Source organism: Pimephales promelas, chromosome 7, assembly GCF_988280905.1.
Source record: "Pimephales promelas chromosome 7, fPimPro1.hap1.1, whole genome shotgun sequence".
NCBI lineage: Eukaryota > Metazoa > Chordata > Actinopteri > Cypriniformes > Leuciscidae > Pimephales > Pimephales promelas.
Genome location: NC_142775.1, coordinates 19,595,980 through 19,612,289, shown reverse-complemented (window position 1 = coordinate 19,612,289; position 16,310 = coordinate 19,595,980). Strand labels below are relative to the sequence as shown.

At 36.3% G+C, this 16,310-nt stretch overlaps 1 protein-coding gene across 4 annotated transcripts in view; it reads right to left on the bottom strand.

The window, feature by feature from the left end:
• nalcn (sodium leak channel, non-selective) overlaps positions 1–14,905 on the bottom strand; it is a 104,808-nt gene extending 89,903 nt beyond the window's left edge. For 3 of the 4 annotated variants that reach the window (XM_089133182.1, XM_089133180.1, XM_039655491.2), the window contains exons 1-11: positions 14,774–14,905; positions 11,121–11,212; positions 10,901–10,962; positions 10,155–10,295; positions 9,433–9,615; positions 7,452–7,535; positions 7,201–7,340; positions 6,991–7,119; positions 4,543–4,697; positions 1,338–1,480; positions 913–1,017 (exon numbers count right to left, since the gene is read on the bottom strand). In XM_089133182.1, the coding sequence (XP_088989308.1) occupies positions 913–1,017; positions 1,338–1,480; positions 4,543–4,697; positions 6,991–7,119; positions 7,201–7,340; positions 7,452–7,535; positions 9,433–9,615; positions 10,155–10,295; positions 10,901–10,942 (1,122 nt within the window). In that variant the 5' untranslated portion in view covers positions 10,943–10,962; positions 11,121–11,212; positions 14,774–14,905. The remainder of the gene's footprint in view (positions 1–912; positions 1,018–1,337; positions 1,481–4,542; positions 4,698–6,990; positions 7,120–7,200; positions 7,341–7,451; positions 7,536–9,432; positions 9,616–10,154; positions 10,296–10,900; positions 10,963–11,120; positions 11,213–14,773) is intronic. The other variant, XM_089133181.1, reaches the window with a different exon arrangement.
• Between the last annotated feature and the right edge of the window lie 1,405 nt (positions 14,906–16,310).

Here is a 16,310-nt window from a genome sequence, read left to right as displayed (position 1 = left end):
GATGACATATGCATCAGACATTTCTTTCATGAGATTTACCCCACTAAAGCAGTTATGGAATAAATGTTGTGTGCTATAGCCGTTATTTTTCCAGAGTGCACTTCTACAATCATAAGACTTGAATAACGGTGGTCAGGTCACTCCTGTGCTACCAAAAAAGAGCTGCCAGCTCCACTCATGCCAACCTACAAGGCTTTGCTCCAGGACTGGCTCTGGCACCGTGACTGGCACAGTCAGGGAGACACTATGCCTCAGTTCACACAATTACACACACAACTTTTCACACCACGCCTCCGCTCCAGATTTTCTGTGCATTTGCACCATTAGCTTGGTAAGTGCGAATTTCTCACTAAACATTTAGGTAGGCGATGGTTGTATAAAATCATCAGGACAGGTTTTCCCACAGGAGAGCTTTGCAGGCAGTAAAGCAAGAGCATTTAGGGTTAATTGATTCTCTCGATCAGTCACATCAAATCCAAGCTGAATGACACGTTCTCTGTCTTTTCCTTTCTTGCGGCCTGCTGCGCTTTCAGCCACGTTCCTCTATGACTCACCCTTGAGTCTGCCAGCCGCCCAATCAGATCTCTCTGTGCTGTTCGGGGCCCCCAACTGACAAGCAGCCAAATTTATTTAAAAAAAAAAACAGCTTGCTTTTGGGTGTATCCTGCCTGCTGAAGGCCAGAGAAACCAGACTCACAGCCTCCAGGGAATTATGGGAAGAATTCCTTCAGATGTCTGTGCTGGTGTGCATCAGTCTGTGCTTAATCATAAATGCTGATTTTGATATGGTTTAATTACATCTGCCTATATATATTTTGAAAAGAGGGATGATCAAATAGACTAACAAATGTGGAAAATGAATCACACACCAAGTCTTGCAGTGCAGATGTGCGTAAGTGTGTTTGCATTCACCTGTGTAGTAGCTGTTGACGTGGTGCTGCTCCGGGATCCCCACATTTGCTGGAACTGCACTCTGATCTCAGCAAAGGTTTCTATAATCACAGCGATGAACACATTCTGGGAAAACAAGCAAACAAAATGAATAAATGCCCATGATTGATGAGATGAATGATATAGAAATTATATATTTAATATATTTAGAAAATTCAACCAGGCCATCACAGAAATAAATTCAAAATCAAAGTAGAAAAGTAATTTTAATATTTACTGTTAACTGTTTTACTGTATTTCTGATCAGATAAATGCATTAAAAAGAGCATAACAGAGATCCCGAATAACCCTGACATTTCTATAACTAGAAATGAAGGATGACCCATGTTCCGATTATCACTATGTTTTTGCAGATCACTGGTGTGAGAAGAAAAGGCTTTTTCCACCTTGACCAGCCAGGCGAGGAAGAAGATGAGTGTGATGAAGTAGAAATATGAGCGCCAGCGTGGGAAGCTGTCGATGGCTCGATACATGATGAAGACCCATCCCTCTTGAGACGCGGCCTCATATACTGTGAATATACTGGTGCCTGCAAGAGGAGATGACAAGAAGGGTCATGATGGGGACAAGAGAGGACAGAGGAGGGGGAGAAGCTCATGTCTGAGATGTTCCTGTGCCCTCAGAGTGGTCTGACTTGGCAATGAGACACAAAAACTCAGACATAAACACAGTCTTGGCATTAGTGAACCTTGTCAGGTGCTTTCTATTACCCAGCTATGTGTTTCTGTCTCCAAACAGCTAAATGAGATGGTTATCCCCACTTCTGAAGTGCGCTTTGGTTCCATGTTGAATCAAAGAGGACAAATCCTCAAGGAACTTATATGAATAGTCTTGTTATTTACAGTTTTAATTCTTTTATTTAGCCACCCTCACATTGTTCAACACCCCGTTTTACACAAAAGATGTTTAGCAGACTATTCTTTTCCATACAATAAAAATGAAAGGGGATAAATGTAATTTTGGCACCAGCATGGCACAAAGCATTTTTTCTGGAAATGCCAACGCAGACAGCGGTCTCAAGGAATCATCTCCTTCACTGTACATTAAATGTTTCTGATCAAAGATCAATTCTTTGCCAATCAAAATTCTAAATAAAATGTAATGGTTTGGCCTTGACAACTTTTTAAAAAATAATAAAAATAACACAAGCACATAACAACATGACTAAAATAAAACTAATGCTGCGTCCCAATTTGCATACTATTCATCCTTATTAGTATTCGTAATTAGAATTAGTGTGTCCCAAATCCTATTATGTTGAAATGAGTATTCCAAATGTACCTGGATGGTCTACTATTTCCAGTTAGAATTCAAAGAGCAGATCCATGCACTCTAAACAGCTAATAATTGCTCACAACACATGGTGCGTTGCACGAGGATGCGATTAGAACTACAAACACATAAAAACTGCATTGTGAACATATACACAGTGTATGATGTGCTCTCTACTTCCAAGCCCTCAATGATGTTATCTCTGCACTCACAGTGACCCATGATGCCATGCTGCGATATGGCTATCAAAGGCCAGCAGGAAGCATGCCACTCAGTTCTGCTTCCTGCCATTTTCCACCAGGTCCGCCAGGGCAAAATGGGCCAAGGACACTGGCAGGGCACTGTAAAGGTTAGCTTTATCACCAACCATAAACATATCCTTTGCAGGGACCCACGTTGATGAAATACACTATTTAAGTAGGCTTTTTAAAAAATAATAATAATAATAAATAAAAAACTGTTAAATCTACATGTAATTCGCATTAGATAAAGTACATGCTTTAGTATAAACAGACTTTCCCTGGATGAAATTAGAGGGGAAATGCACTTGGCACTAAAGACTAAGACTTCCATTAAAAATCTCTTAGGCATAAATCATTGTCTCCAGAGATGCCTAGCAAAGAAAGCTCTTTTCACATTTCTTACTGGATGGCCTAAGAAGAGGTATCAAGACTAAAGACCAAGTGGCATCAAGACTAAAAAAAGACAATAGTATTCAAAAAGACTTGACTCTGTTACTAAAAAATAGAGATTTAATTTAAATAAAAACAAATACATTAAAATAATGAATACAATTATAAACTTGATCTAAAAATGTGATCTATGATAAAAATGTGTTTTTTGTTTTTTTGTTTTTAAAAAGCGTTGGTCCAAGTCCAACTGGATCAGCAAAAAAAAAATATATTAACCCTGATATGGGACCTTTTTCTAATCATACTTTATGTTTCTGCCTCCCTGAATCTTGGAAGCCAAAATAAGCCATTGTTGTTGAGGCTGCAATCTGCACTGTGAACACAGATGAATGGATGACAGATCACTGATGCAGGAGCGGTTCTGGTTGACTTACACATGACTTATCTGTGTACTGAACTCTATAAAGAAAACGAAGGAGGGCCCTTTCACAGATCTCAATGTTCTGTAAGTCAACAGTTCAAAGCCACAACTGTTTTTCTAGGGAAAAGCCTCCCTTCATGGCTACTTGGAGATAAGTGGCACTGCTCTGTGCACCTTTCTAGTGGATTTATCTTAAATGAAAGCGATAAAAATATGGCATGCTGCTCCATACAGATCAAGGTGCTTAAATAAACTGGTCTATTAGTGAAGCTGCCTTCACAATGCTTTGAAATAATAAGCTTTGCTGAAAATATTACATTTACAAAATTGCAGAAAGAGAGAGAGAGTGGGGGGGGGGGGGCATTTATCTGTTAATGTTTGCTTGCACATAATGCATAGATCAACTCAAAATGCTTCAGCTAAAAATGCTACAATTAATCACACTTTGTCAAAAAATACATGATTGTTCTTAATCACTGTACATAATTACAAAGGGCAGAGATGGTATAATTTTCCACAATTAAAACTAGACCAATCAGGCTTATATTTCCTAGTAAAAAAAAAAGGCCAGAGACAATGTTTTATTGAAGTAAAAGAAAAAAAAATAATATTCATATTAGGCCTATCATTTAAAAAAGTGAAATATATGGAAGATAGTTCTAATTCTTTATCTTAATTTGATGAGCTGTGTTTATTTTATATATATATATATATATATATATATATATATATATATATATATATATATATATAGAAGAGTTCAGATGCAAAAGCCTCTAAATGCCATTTGAAATTTTCTTCTTTAATGATGATTTTTATCAAACTTGTATATTTAAGTTCAGTGATCTCACTTAAATGGCAATGATAATTACCTATTAATTGTTATTTAAGTGAAATTACTGAACGTAAATATACAAGTTTGATAAAAATCATCATTCAAGAAGAAAATTTCAAATGGCATTTAGAGGCTTTTGCATCTGAACTCTTCATATATATATATATATATATATATGCATTATATGTCGCATTATTATATGCTTGGTAACGATTTTTGGTAATTATTAACTGATATAAATTATTATTACAGTAATATGTTAATATGTTAGTCAGGTTAGGGATTTTATGTTTGAAGGAAAATGTGAGCTGAAATATTGCATTGGCAAGCACTACTCATATATTCTTCAGAGAACAGCATAGATGAAAATGAACAGAGAAGAAACAAGATTTCAAACATCATTTCATCATGCAAGTGCCGCAATGACTCACCAAGCTCATTGAAGCCACTATATCCGAGTTCCTGTCTGCTAAGTCCCAAGTCTTCCATCAGATCCATACACTTAAAGCCCGCTGGACACTGATAACCCTCCCCGTTTGGAGAGCAGTGTGTATCAGGAATTGCAAGGCTGTTCCATGTCACATTACTGGAAAAAGACCAGAGTGAGTTTTCAAAGAATTATTATCAAATTTTATATCTTATCAAATCAATGACTATATTGTAACAGGCCATCTGGTGGTTTCACAGACTAGTAGTGTTATTCTGGTGCTCTTTGGCAACACAAAGTCAACATTACTAATTGCATCGACAGGAGTTTTAAAGGAGAATATACATCTGTCTTCATATGTATTCATCATCAGGCTAAGCAAAAGCTCGGTAACCCAGTGTAAATTAAATGGTTCTAAATACAAACATAATTGAACATTAATTGATATCTAAACACTAAGTTTTTTTTTTTTTTTCATTTTCTCATCTTGATCAGAGACATTTTTACTCTTCATGTTACAGTAAGTCCCATGAAAACCATGCTAGGAGTCAAGTTTCAGTAATGTCAACAGCAAAAATATTTTTTTTCTATTACTTACTACATTTGACCTACATAATTGAATCTATTATATTGCATATCTTAGAGAATTACATTAATCCAAAGCAATCAAGATTAGAAAGATAACACAAAATGTTGTGCTTTCCTGTTTTTCTTTACACACACACACACACACACGCTACTTTTTATTCTCTCAGATTTTCATGTTTAGATCTTATAGACTGTATCCACTCTATTGCATAACTAAACTTTATTTAGAACTCTAAATAAAACCTTAATTAAATGAAAGACGATAAAAGATATACCTATTCTAACACTATTCTGACACGCATGCACATGCAGACAGCTTTAGATTGGACCACAGGTGTTACTTTAGGAGGCACTTGATGTCTCTAATGAAAATTAATGCTTTCAAATTGGCTTGCCAGACATACTTTCAAATTGTTTATTAAAGACTGAAACGAGTAGGGATCATTGATTGCAGTATCACAAAGGCCAATCAGAGGCACAGCGGCGAATAATAGCTTTAATCATATGGTGATAAATAATCCGCCAAAGAGATCATCCCTTTGAAGAAACTGACAACAAACACTAGTCAAAATATACCGATAACATCAATGAAATGACCAATTTTAGTTAAGTATTATATACTTAAATGTATACAAAATGCTAGGAAATACAGACGGAAACAGAGATTGTATTATATTGATCACCTGTCATAACTTGATGCCTGTAGTTGAGAGAGGAATGTGTGGGACATTTTCTAAACAATGTGATAGTTTATGATTGGCAAGGTCACAAGGCCTGTGCTCATCATCCATATTCGATAAGCACCCAAAAAATAAAACGACATGACATCAAGTTTAAAAATATATCCCCAATAGACACAAGTCTGGCAAACTCCCTAGCACATTTATCCAATTAAATCCTTGTGTAATTCAACTATCCAATAACAAATAACGTAGGCTAGTTCTGCACGATCATCAACACTGAGTTTTTTCTGAAATACTTGCATGACCTATGAAAATACTGCCTGTCTGCATTATATATTACATGACAGACAATATTTTTTAACTTCTGACTAACACCTTTTGAATAATAATATGTTGAATGTCAGTGCAGTGAGACATCTCACAATATAAGAGCTCTTTTCTCTCATGCACATATAGACGGATTGAGGCCAGGCAGCTGAAAAGAGGCGAGCATGTGCGTGATGCCCAGGAAACACAGGAAACGTTAATTATTGTGATTAGTGCTCAGCACACTCTTCTGTTGCTGATGGTTTAGGTTCTTTGTTTTAGTGCCGGCTCTGACACGCCACTCATCTGCAACAGAATATTAAATAGGCCAGGGTTTTAAAAGAGAACCACCTCCACAGCTCCATACACACACACTGCATTAAGACTGTGCTCAACCCTGCTTTCGTCACGCCCTCAAGTTGGGATGTGTGCGAGTGTTCCAGCAAGATTTACTGTTCATTTTTAGACATGAATTTCTGTTGGCTTTTCAAGCGCCTCCATGTGAAATTCAGACAAACGTATCATGTAATGTGGCTTACTTGAGTGTTTAAGAGGCTGTGACATCACATGACGAAAATGGTGATCTGTAATTAATTCCATTTACAGCTGCTGATGGGATTTGTATTCCAAATAACAGATGTGTGTGGGAGGTGTACAGCAACAGACGCATACTTCTTATCTTGCTCTGATGCCAGGAAAAACTTCAGCATTACGTTAAATCCCCTTGATTCATCCCAGCGATGATAAACCACAAGAATTATGATAAAACTTACCACACGGAGAGAAGTTCTTAATTTATTGGGCTATTAGGTTAAATGATTTAATTGGATTTAAAGAGAACAGTTGAGAGAATAATGATGATGAAACTTTCTTACTCTCTCTGAGTATCATTGGTGACACAGTGAAAATTGAAGGTGCCAAACATCTGAACCCCCAGGATTCCATACAGGAGCAGGAAAAACAGCAAAAATATGGTCACACTCCAGATCTGTTCCCCCGACCGCCTGAAAGGAAGTGAATTTTAAGTGGTTGATATGTTAACAAGATTACATTTCTCACATTATTTGGACTTGCGGGGTTCTTACTTAAGAATGTTGGTTATCCTGGTGCGCGGCAGTTCAAATCGGAAGTAGATTCGGAAGGCTCGGATCATAATGAGGGCCCTCGGTATGCGTAACATTCCCCAGGGTGACATTTGGTCCACAATCTCTGCTATTTCAAACACCTTGAGACCATTCAGATGAACAAGCAGATGAGTGGATTTACATATGAAGCTCACTCCTTTTTAATTTGAAACAATTAAATTTGGAAATAACACTAAACACAATTTGCCTACCTGAAGCACAAGAGAGACCCAGAGGAAGACCACCATGAAGCCATCAAACATGCACCAACGGTCTTTAACATAGGAGTTCTCTCCCTGGAAACAAGAGGCAGCTGATAAGACACAGGCTGCAAATGAAAGTCCTGCAGGTGAGTGGCAGCTGGTCTACCGGTCTAATGAAAGATTGTGGCAGCTGTTAACAACAGAGCCAGACAAATTCTGTAGTGTGAGAACTTCAGAGTATTAATCCTGCCAGACATTGCCTAAAAAGTACCTAGAAAAAGTAAACATGGCACAAAAAAATAGGTAATGAGAACAATTAAACTATGGGAGTAAATATGCAGGTAGAAGATAACTATATAAAAATAACTATTTAAAAAGTTAACTTTATATTTTCGTTCATGTAACTGGTTACTTTTAAGCATTTATTTTTAAATGTTGAACAGTTTATTTTAGATAGTCATGTTGAGACTGAAAATTTCTGGTTGAAAAAATAAAGACATATTGTCTTTCTATTCTGGTTGAAGAAATAAAGGTTGTTAATATAAATGTTAATTAATAATGTTAATTAATATTCAAAAATATTAAACAAAATTTGTATTAATGAGAAATGTTTCTGAAGAAGTTGGTTATCTAATTAGAATGATTTTTGAAGGATCGTGTGACTGATGACTGGAGTAATAGCTGCTGAAAATTCAGCTTTGCCCATCAGAAGAATAAATTACATTTTAAAATATATAAAAACATAAAAGAGTGTATTTTCAGAATATTAGGTTTACTGTATATTTGATCAAATAAAGGCAGCAGAGGTGAGCATTAAAAACGTCTTTAGAAAACATTTTAAAAATCTTACTGACCCCAGTAGCATATATATATATATATATATGAAAGTACATATATTCCATATAGTCTTTGATTAAATATGAGGCTAGAAAGGGTTTGTTTCAAATAGAGTGTAGCATTTCACTCAGCATGTGACACCACAGGGTTTATCATGTCAACTACCTATTCACACATGTAGCTGTTGCACAGGAAATGACATCAGAGGTGTGACGTGCACAGGTTTGTTTGTTTGCAGACTGTCTTCATGCTCCAGTTGCTTTTCTTTGATTGAGACAGATACTTCAGTGGATGAAACACTTGTTCTCCCAAGACATCTGTCCAGAAATACCCTGGGATTTCAGAGCCTCTCATCAGCTCCAGTGATCAGATCACATGTAATAGTAGGCCACAAACATGATTTATTTAATGGATGGCTTAAAATTTGTGTGAAGGTCTGACTTTATTAATGGCAACTAGGAGAGACTGAATTTGAAATAGTTAATGCTGATGAATGAGTTACTTAAAAAAAATGAAAAATGAAAATGGCCTAATTCGCAACAGATAATGAATTATTAAATTAAATAAATCAACGATCAGACTACTGCATTAGTACATGTTTATAATGCTGTGTTTGAGTGCAGAATATACCTAATGACCAAAAAGATGCCTGCTAACAGTGATAAAGAACAACACAAGTCTGATTTTCACAGATCATAATCACTCCAAAGATTGAAATACAAAACAAATATACTGGCCTAATTAACTGAGTTGAGGTCATTGTATAATGATGTGAGTTCCTCTCCTTCAATAAAATTAAAATGCATGTGTTAACTTAGCATATAATTGCTGCAAGGTTAATCACCCTGTCCTCATAAGATCTCAGGGCAAAAAAAAAAAAAAAAAAAATTAATTACTCTTCTACATAAACCTTCCTGCTTTCCATGCCAGAGGAAAGATAAAGAAAATCATGTACGCATCTTGTGGCTGGTTCAGAAGGCAAATGACTCGCTATTAAATATCTTTCTATGGGGCTGTTATTCCTGATTCACCAATTAAACTGACCACAGGTTATTCAGCCACCTGCCTATTTTATTCACTTTCAAAGGACTTCACTTTTCTCCCTCATTCTATTTCCGCTATAAATCATGACAATGCTGATTGAGTGTGTTACCTTGATAATGCCCCTTATATGCATTTTGGCGATCATCTCTGCAGTGTAGAGGAACATCAGTAGCGTGTCCAGGGTAAAGGTGACATATTGCAGGGGCGGGTAGTGCTCGAAGGTCTTAGGTGTATTCATACAGACCGAAATGACACTGATTATAGCACAAGCCCGCAGGAGAGAATGAACCCACTGAAGACAAAGAACACAATCTGTTTAAAAGTGTGGCACATACTCAGGATTTCAATTTTGCACCCTGTCCTGACTGGGGCTGTGTCTGTCCACTATACATTCAGCAAAATAAATTAGTTTAAAGAAATAGTTTAAATGAAAATTCACTATTCACCATCCAAAGTGACTAAAAAAAATCTTTAAAATATTGTATAATCTTTATTTGTTCTTTTTGAAGCTTGAAAGTCCAGTACAGTGTGAAGAAAGAGCAGCATTAACATTATTCTGAATCTCCATTTGTGTTCAGCCACTTACATCTATAATCTTGGCGGTACATAAAAGCATGTTATGGTGATTGATATTGAAAACAGGTCTACCATTTACTGTACTTTCTTTTTCTTCTAGTTATCTATCTATAGCGGCTAATGAATGGGAAATCTTACACACATTCACAGGAAATTGCGTATGACATTGCACCTACTTGGGAAAAAGTTTGAGCTCTTTTTGTGGGTATGTGGGTCAAAAATTATTACTCAGATATCAGAGATTTGTTCACATACTGGTTTGTTGATCCAAAGAATGTCAGCACTGTCTGTCAGAGTTTCATCTGGCCCAAAGTCAGTCATGGGCTGGGCCTCGACCCGCGAGCTCTGCTTCCTCTTCAGCATGCTTGGGCTCGCTGTGCTATAGAGAGAGTGGATCTGAAAGACAAAAGCACATCGACCACAAAAGCTAACTTAAACAACATATCAGGCAAAGCTCAAATTCTGTTTGTAGCCATGAGATTTATTCTTTATTGGATCCTAACTCGATTGTATATGTGTTCTAAGCAATTATATTACAAATTAAATATTAGAAAATGAAAATCAATTTAGTTTAGCAAAATTTAGAAACAGTTTTTGCAATTTAGCAACAGGCTAAATGCGTATCACTATAATTATGTTTACCAATGATAAAAAGCACAGAGAGGAAGTGTCAAATCAAAATTCCTAAGCAAAGTAACTACAGTGGCATGCAAACAGATTTGAGCAATGTATTCATTGTGGGTGGCTGTACAATACCAGGCAGTATGTATCGTAGTGTTGCAGTCACACAATCAAGCACATGATGTACATAAAACACAGACTGTTGACTTTACACAGAAATGCTGACTTATATTCTGCAAAGATCACAATGGATCTTCAGTGTAACACAAACGACAGGCGACCGATAATGAGACTGCATAATATTGGCATTAGAGCTATTCTTACCGAGGACAATAATAAAACATGGATATCACACACTCACTGAAACAAAGCGCACATACCAACGGGAAAAGTAAAGCTGAAATTGCTCCAGCACTGCACATAACATGCGATCAGGCATACCCTGTAAATAACACACAACAGTTAGTCAACATGGCATATGGTGTACCAAATGGGTACAATTATATCGACAAATAATGTCCACCACATCAGACAAGGAATATATGCAACACTGAGTGGCGGAGTCATGGACGGATGGGATTGTGGGACCAGGTTACTCACGGTCAGGCTCCTCATTGGTGCATTCATCCCCGGCATAGAGAGGAATTGAATTCAGTACGAAAAACAGCTGATCGGTGGAGTTGAGGCCTGTCCTGCAAGAACATCATTAGCCTTTTATTCTTATTTATTAAGGAGTCCAGTCAATGAATGCTGCATCTCATAACAGAAAGCTTGACCTTTACATGTGATATCATCACAAAAGCAACAAATCAACTCCAAGCAACTGTCATGCCCAGTAAAGTCAGGCTAACATGATGAAGTCAGATGTAACACAAGGTCGTTCAATGTCAATTTGGATCAATGGCAAGATGCACACAAAGTGTGCGTCTGATAAAAATGTGAAGTCTACAAAGGAAAGTTGAATCTTAAAAGTTCTCACATTAAATGTCAAGAACATAGTGATCTGCTAAGAACAGCTTCCACATAGTCACAGGCAATTTGTGAAGTAATTGCTACAGTTAGCATTTGTTGATAGATAGAGGTTTGAAGACAAGTGAAAACTAAATTATAGGGTGTAAGTGCAGTAATGTAGGAGTAAGTTGCAGAAGACTACAATTACTCTCACTTCTTCAGAAAGGACTGTAAGCCTAAAGGCAGGATGTCATCACTAAACACTTTAATGGTGGCTGGTGCCGTTTTTTTAGGCTGGCTTGTTACATAAATGTTTTGTGTTTTAGATTAGATTGTATAAGCTATAGGCAATGAGAAAGGATAATTATTCCCCCAAAGGCTTTTTTGGTTCAGATTTGGGGAGGCCAAATTCCCTTATTCATCCATCACAATGAGTAAAACCAAAGATACTCACCTAAATGATTATTAGGAACACTTTACTAATACTGTGTTTGACCCCCCTTTTGCCTTCAGAACTGCCTTCATTTATACGTGGCATTGATTAAACAAGGTGCTGAAAGCATTGTTTAGAAATGTTGGCCCATATTAATAGGATAGCATCTTGCAGTTGATGGAGATTTGTGGGATGCACATCCAGGGCACGAAGCTCCCATTTCACCACATCCCAAAGATGCTCTATTAGGTTGAGATCTGGTGACTATGGGGGCCATTTTAGTACAGTGAACTCATTGTCAGGTTCAAGAAACCAATTTGAAATGTTTCGAGCTTTGTGACATGGTGCATTATCCAGCTAGAAGTAGCCATCAGAGGATGGGTACATGGTGACCATAAAGGGATGGACATGGTCAGAAACAATGCTAAGGTAGGCTGTGGCAATTAAACAATGCCCAATTGGCACTAAGGGGCGTAAAGTGTGCCAAGAAAACATCTCCCACAACATTACACCACCACCACCAGCCTACACAGTGGTAACAAGGCCTATTTTTTGCTGGAGGTCCTGGGCATCTTGTCCCTTCAGATACAGTACATGCTATCATGGATTCTAATATTACGGATGTGCAAGACTAGTCGACTAAATGGTACAGCTGCTACTAGTCGACACTAAAAATAATAGTGGATTACATGGAAAAAACAAGATTTTATCGTTCAAATTACTGTTGTTTTAATGTTACTGTGAAGAGCAGGGCACGAGCTGTGGAAACGGAGTGAGGCCAGTGGTGCGACGTGCGAGTGTTAATGAGCGTCACTGCTATGGCTGCTGCCGTTTACTTTCATTTTATTTATTTTAAAACTTCGGTTGACCATCCACTGGTTCCCCCTTCTTACGTGCCTTGAAATTTAGTGATGAGCATTTCCTTTGGTTGGTCTGTTTGGCTTCTTGTGTGAATATGTGTTCTTTGTAACAGTATTTAGAAAAACACATAATTTGTTGCTATAAAAAAGAAACCAAGATGATCAAGTTTTCAGCCTCATAAACTAGAATAAATTCCTAATCTTATTTCTCACCATAAGTGATTTTTTTTAAAAAGTTTACCAGCAAAACTTTGCAGCAGATCAGACATTCTGGATTCTGATTTTAAAATACATTATGGGGAAAAAAGTATTTTGACACACACACAGACATCAAGAATCAGCATATGAATCTCAACAATGGTGACATGCTTCATGCGGCAATGCATGCTGGGAGCCACCATAGTAAGAGTAGTGACCTATTCCCTTTTTGGGGAATAGGACTATTGGTAGAGATTTTCTACCAATACACCAATATTCCAGTGAAATGTTAGATATTTATATAAAAGGTATAGACTATAGACATTATTTAATGAAAATGTCAATCAAAAGGATAAACAAAGCATATTTATTTTTACAGCCATCTTTTGATCATATTTATTTACCAAGGGTGCCAATAATTCTGGCCATGACTGTATGCAAAATATTAATCTGTAACTGTCTGTATTTGAAGCTCATATGATTTTCTTTTTCATGGAGAGAAAAAAATAAAATATGAAATAGCCTAAGCTCTAAAATAGCTCTCACTGCTCATGAAATTACACAGTCCAAACCAACTCTGCAACAGCAATTACCTCAAATAATACCGTGACAGTTCAGAATCCAATCAAATGTAGAGACAAATGATTTTTTAATGAATTTCTAGCAAAGCATCTGTTGTGTTGGGATATCTCATTGTTTAAAGTTACTTTTGTAATTTAAAAAAAATCCCAGGGGGCAAATGTTGTTAATGACAATACTGCTAAATAATTCCTGGTGGGGACTCCCTAAAATTAAATCAATAAAGTATGTATCTTTCTCTGTCTGTTTCTCTCTCTCTCTCTCTCCATGTTTAGCCTCTTAGCCCTGTGTTATTACAAACAACCACCCAGACATTTTCAAAATCCACAAAATCCGAATCATTAATCTTAGGTTGATCCAAATAACACTGTATGATTATTGAACACCCAGCATCTGACAGGCCTATTTAATGCAAGACCTCCATTTTTACTGGCCATTACCAAAAACCACCTGTCTTCAAAGATTTATCATATTTAAAAACAAAACATCCAAATAAAACTGACTTGAGATCATGTCAGTCAGTATACATTATTCGTTACAGCAATATCATTGATTTTTAAAGCAAGGCTGTGATGGATGGACCTACATCTCTTCAGTGGGTTGTTCTGTTATTTAATGGGTTTTTGGATTGTTCTGCTGACGAAACATTGCAAAATATCTTTTTACGAATTTTCAGTAGACAAAAAAAAAAAAAAAAATTTCAGACAACATGAGCTGTGGAAAATTGTATGTGATCTAGGAGCTCTTATGCAGCTTTTTAAAGCGGACACCGTTGAGATACCTCACAGCCTCGCTTCCATATACCTGCCATGGTCCTGCTCTGAATTAGCTCTAACTTGTGGCACAGAGTGACATCAGCCATTATGCAGGGAGATTCCTCCTGCTGCCACACGGTTACCATGGCAACAGATGAGAGCAGAGCTGCTGCTGCTAGCTCTAGCTAAATAACCTCTTAAGCAAAAACACACGAATTGCACAAAATATAGAGGCATGTCGATTAGGAAAATGCTTGAATTATTGTCTACATTTGTCATAAGCGTATACAAAAAAGCTTTTTAATCTTTGATAGTGCTGTTTTTTTTAACAAAGGCCTTTTAGCTGCGCAGTCGGTCCACACACTTCCTGGTAACATTAGACATGCAAACAAGCCGAATAAAACACAATGCATCTCTTATGCGACACTCTAATCGAACTCACACGCCGAAACGACAGAAAAACGCTCTTTGACTTACTGGTTATTGAAGTTTGGTCGTTAACGCGATGTATAGTCCATTTCTCGTTGTACTGAGCACGAGGTTCACAGTCACAGCAGCCGCTCGACAGATGCGCATCAGACGCGCGTGACCCGCTAGAGCGAAGCTCGTAGGATGAGATCCCGCAGGCCTTGACATGGCTATATATTGATCTAAAAAAAATAAATAAATTTAGCTTTTTTGTTAATGTTGGATATTGGTTAAATGCTGGTGAATTGAGAAAAAAAAAGAATTTGAAATCGCATTTTTAGTCACTGTTAAATGTTATTGAATAGACAGTTTTGAATAGGAAGAACATTGATTAAAATTCAATAGGCCTATAACAACATATCCTAAAATTATCATTGGAAATAATAAATATTAGTATTATATTACTATTATCACAAGGATCTAGTTTTAAAATTGTTTGAGTGAAAAGACCAATTACCCAAATGCTTTTTGCTATTAAAACAACAAACAAAATCAACAATGATAATCATAATAAAACAACAAATAGTATTACAAATGGACCAAATATTAATTCTCATTTATCATCATTTGAAATAACACAAGTCAAGGGGTTTTTTTTTTGTTTTGTTTTTTTTATTATTATTATTGAAACAGTATCAATTTACAAACTCAAATAGGGAACAATACTATGTATACAAAAATAAACCATTCATATCAGTGCATATGCACCTATGATTACATAGGTTAGAACAAAAAACAAACAAACAAAAAACAATTGCATAATTAGTACAATAATCAAAAGCAATATTCAAACATTTAAGGGGTTACAAATTGCAAGGAAAAAAATAAAATACATTTTAGACAAAAAAAAAAACAACCAAAAATTAGAAAGAGATACATACATGTTTTATACAGTTTACAGAGGGACTGATTATCTTTGGATAAGTATTTAATGGATGCTAAATAAATCTTAAATTCATTTTTAAAACAAGTTAAAGAGGGTTTACATTCCACTTGCTTTTATGAATATGATATACCAATGAAATAATAACGTTTAACATCAATGACAAAATTTTTAGAGAGACCGTAGATACATCAAAACCTGAGATACATTGAGTGAAGGAATATCAATACCAATACTTGTCCTGCCAAAATTGCAGTGTGACCGGACAAGAAAAATAGATGTTCAATGCTTTCAGGCTCTTTTGAGCAAAATCCTCTTAAATCGACCTACTTCAAAACGGAATCTTTTCCTTAAGATTTAAGCAGCAAGATAAACATTATTGATGATTCTAAACTGCATCTCCTTTATTTTAGGTACAATTGGCCATTTAAGATAATAACAATACTTTTTACTGAATGTTTAATTTTCATTAATTCTAATTTTTGTAGGTATATTGAAATCATAAAATATTTTACTTTTAAGTAAATTTCCAATTGCTTTATTATTACACTTTTTATCCAAAATGTACACTTTTCCAATCTTTAGCTCACATGTCAAGGGTTGAATGACGCAAAAATATGGTGGGCCTATGCAGTTCATAGGGCTTCGGACGAGAGGGGGGCG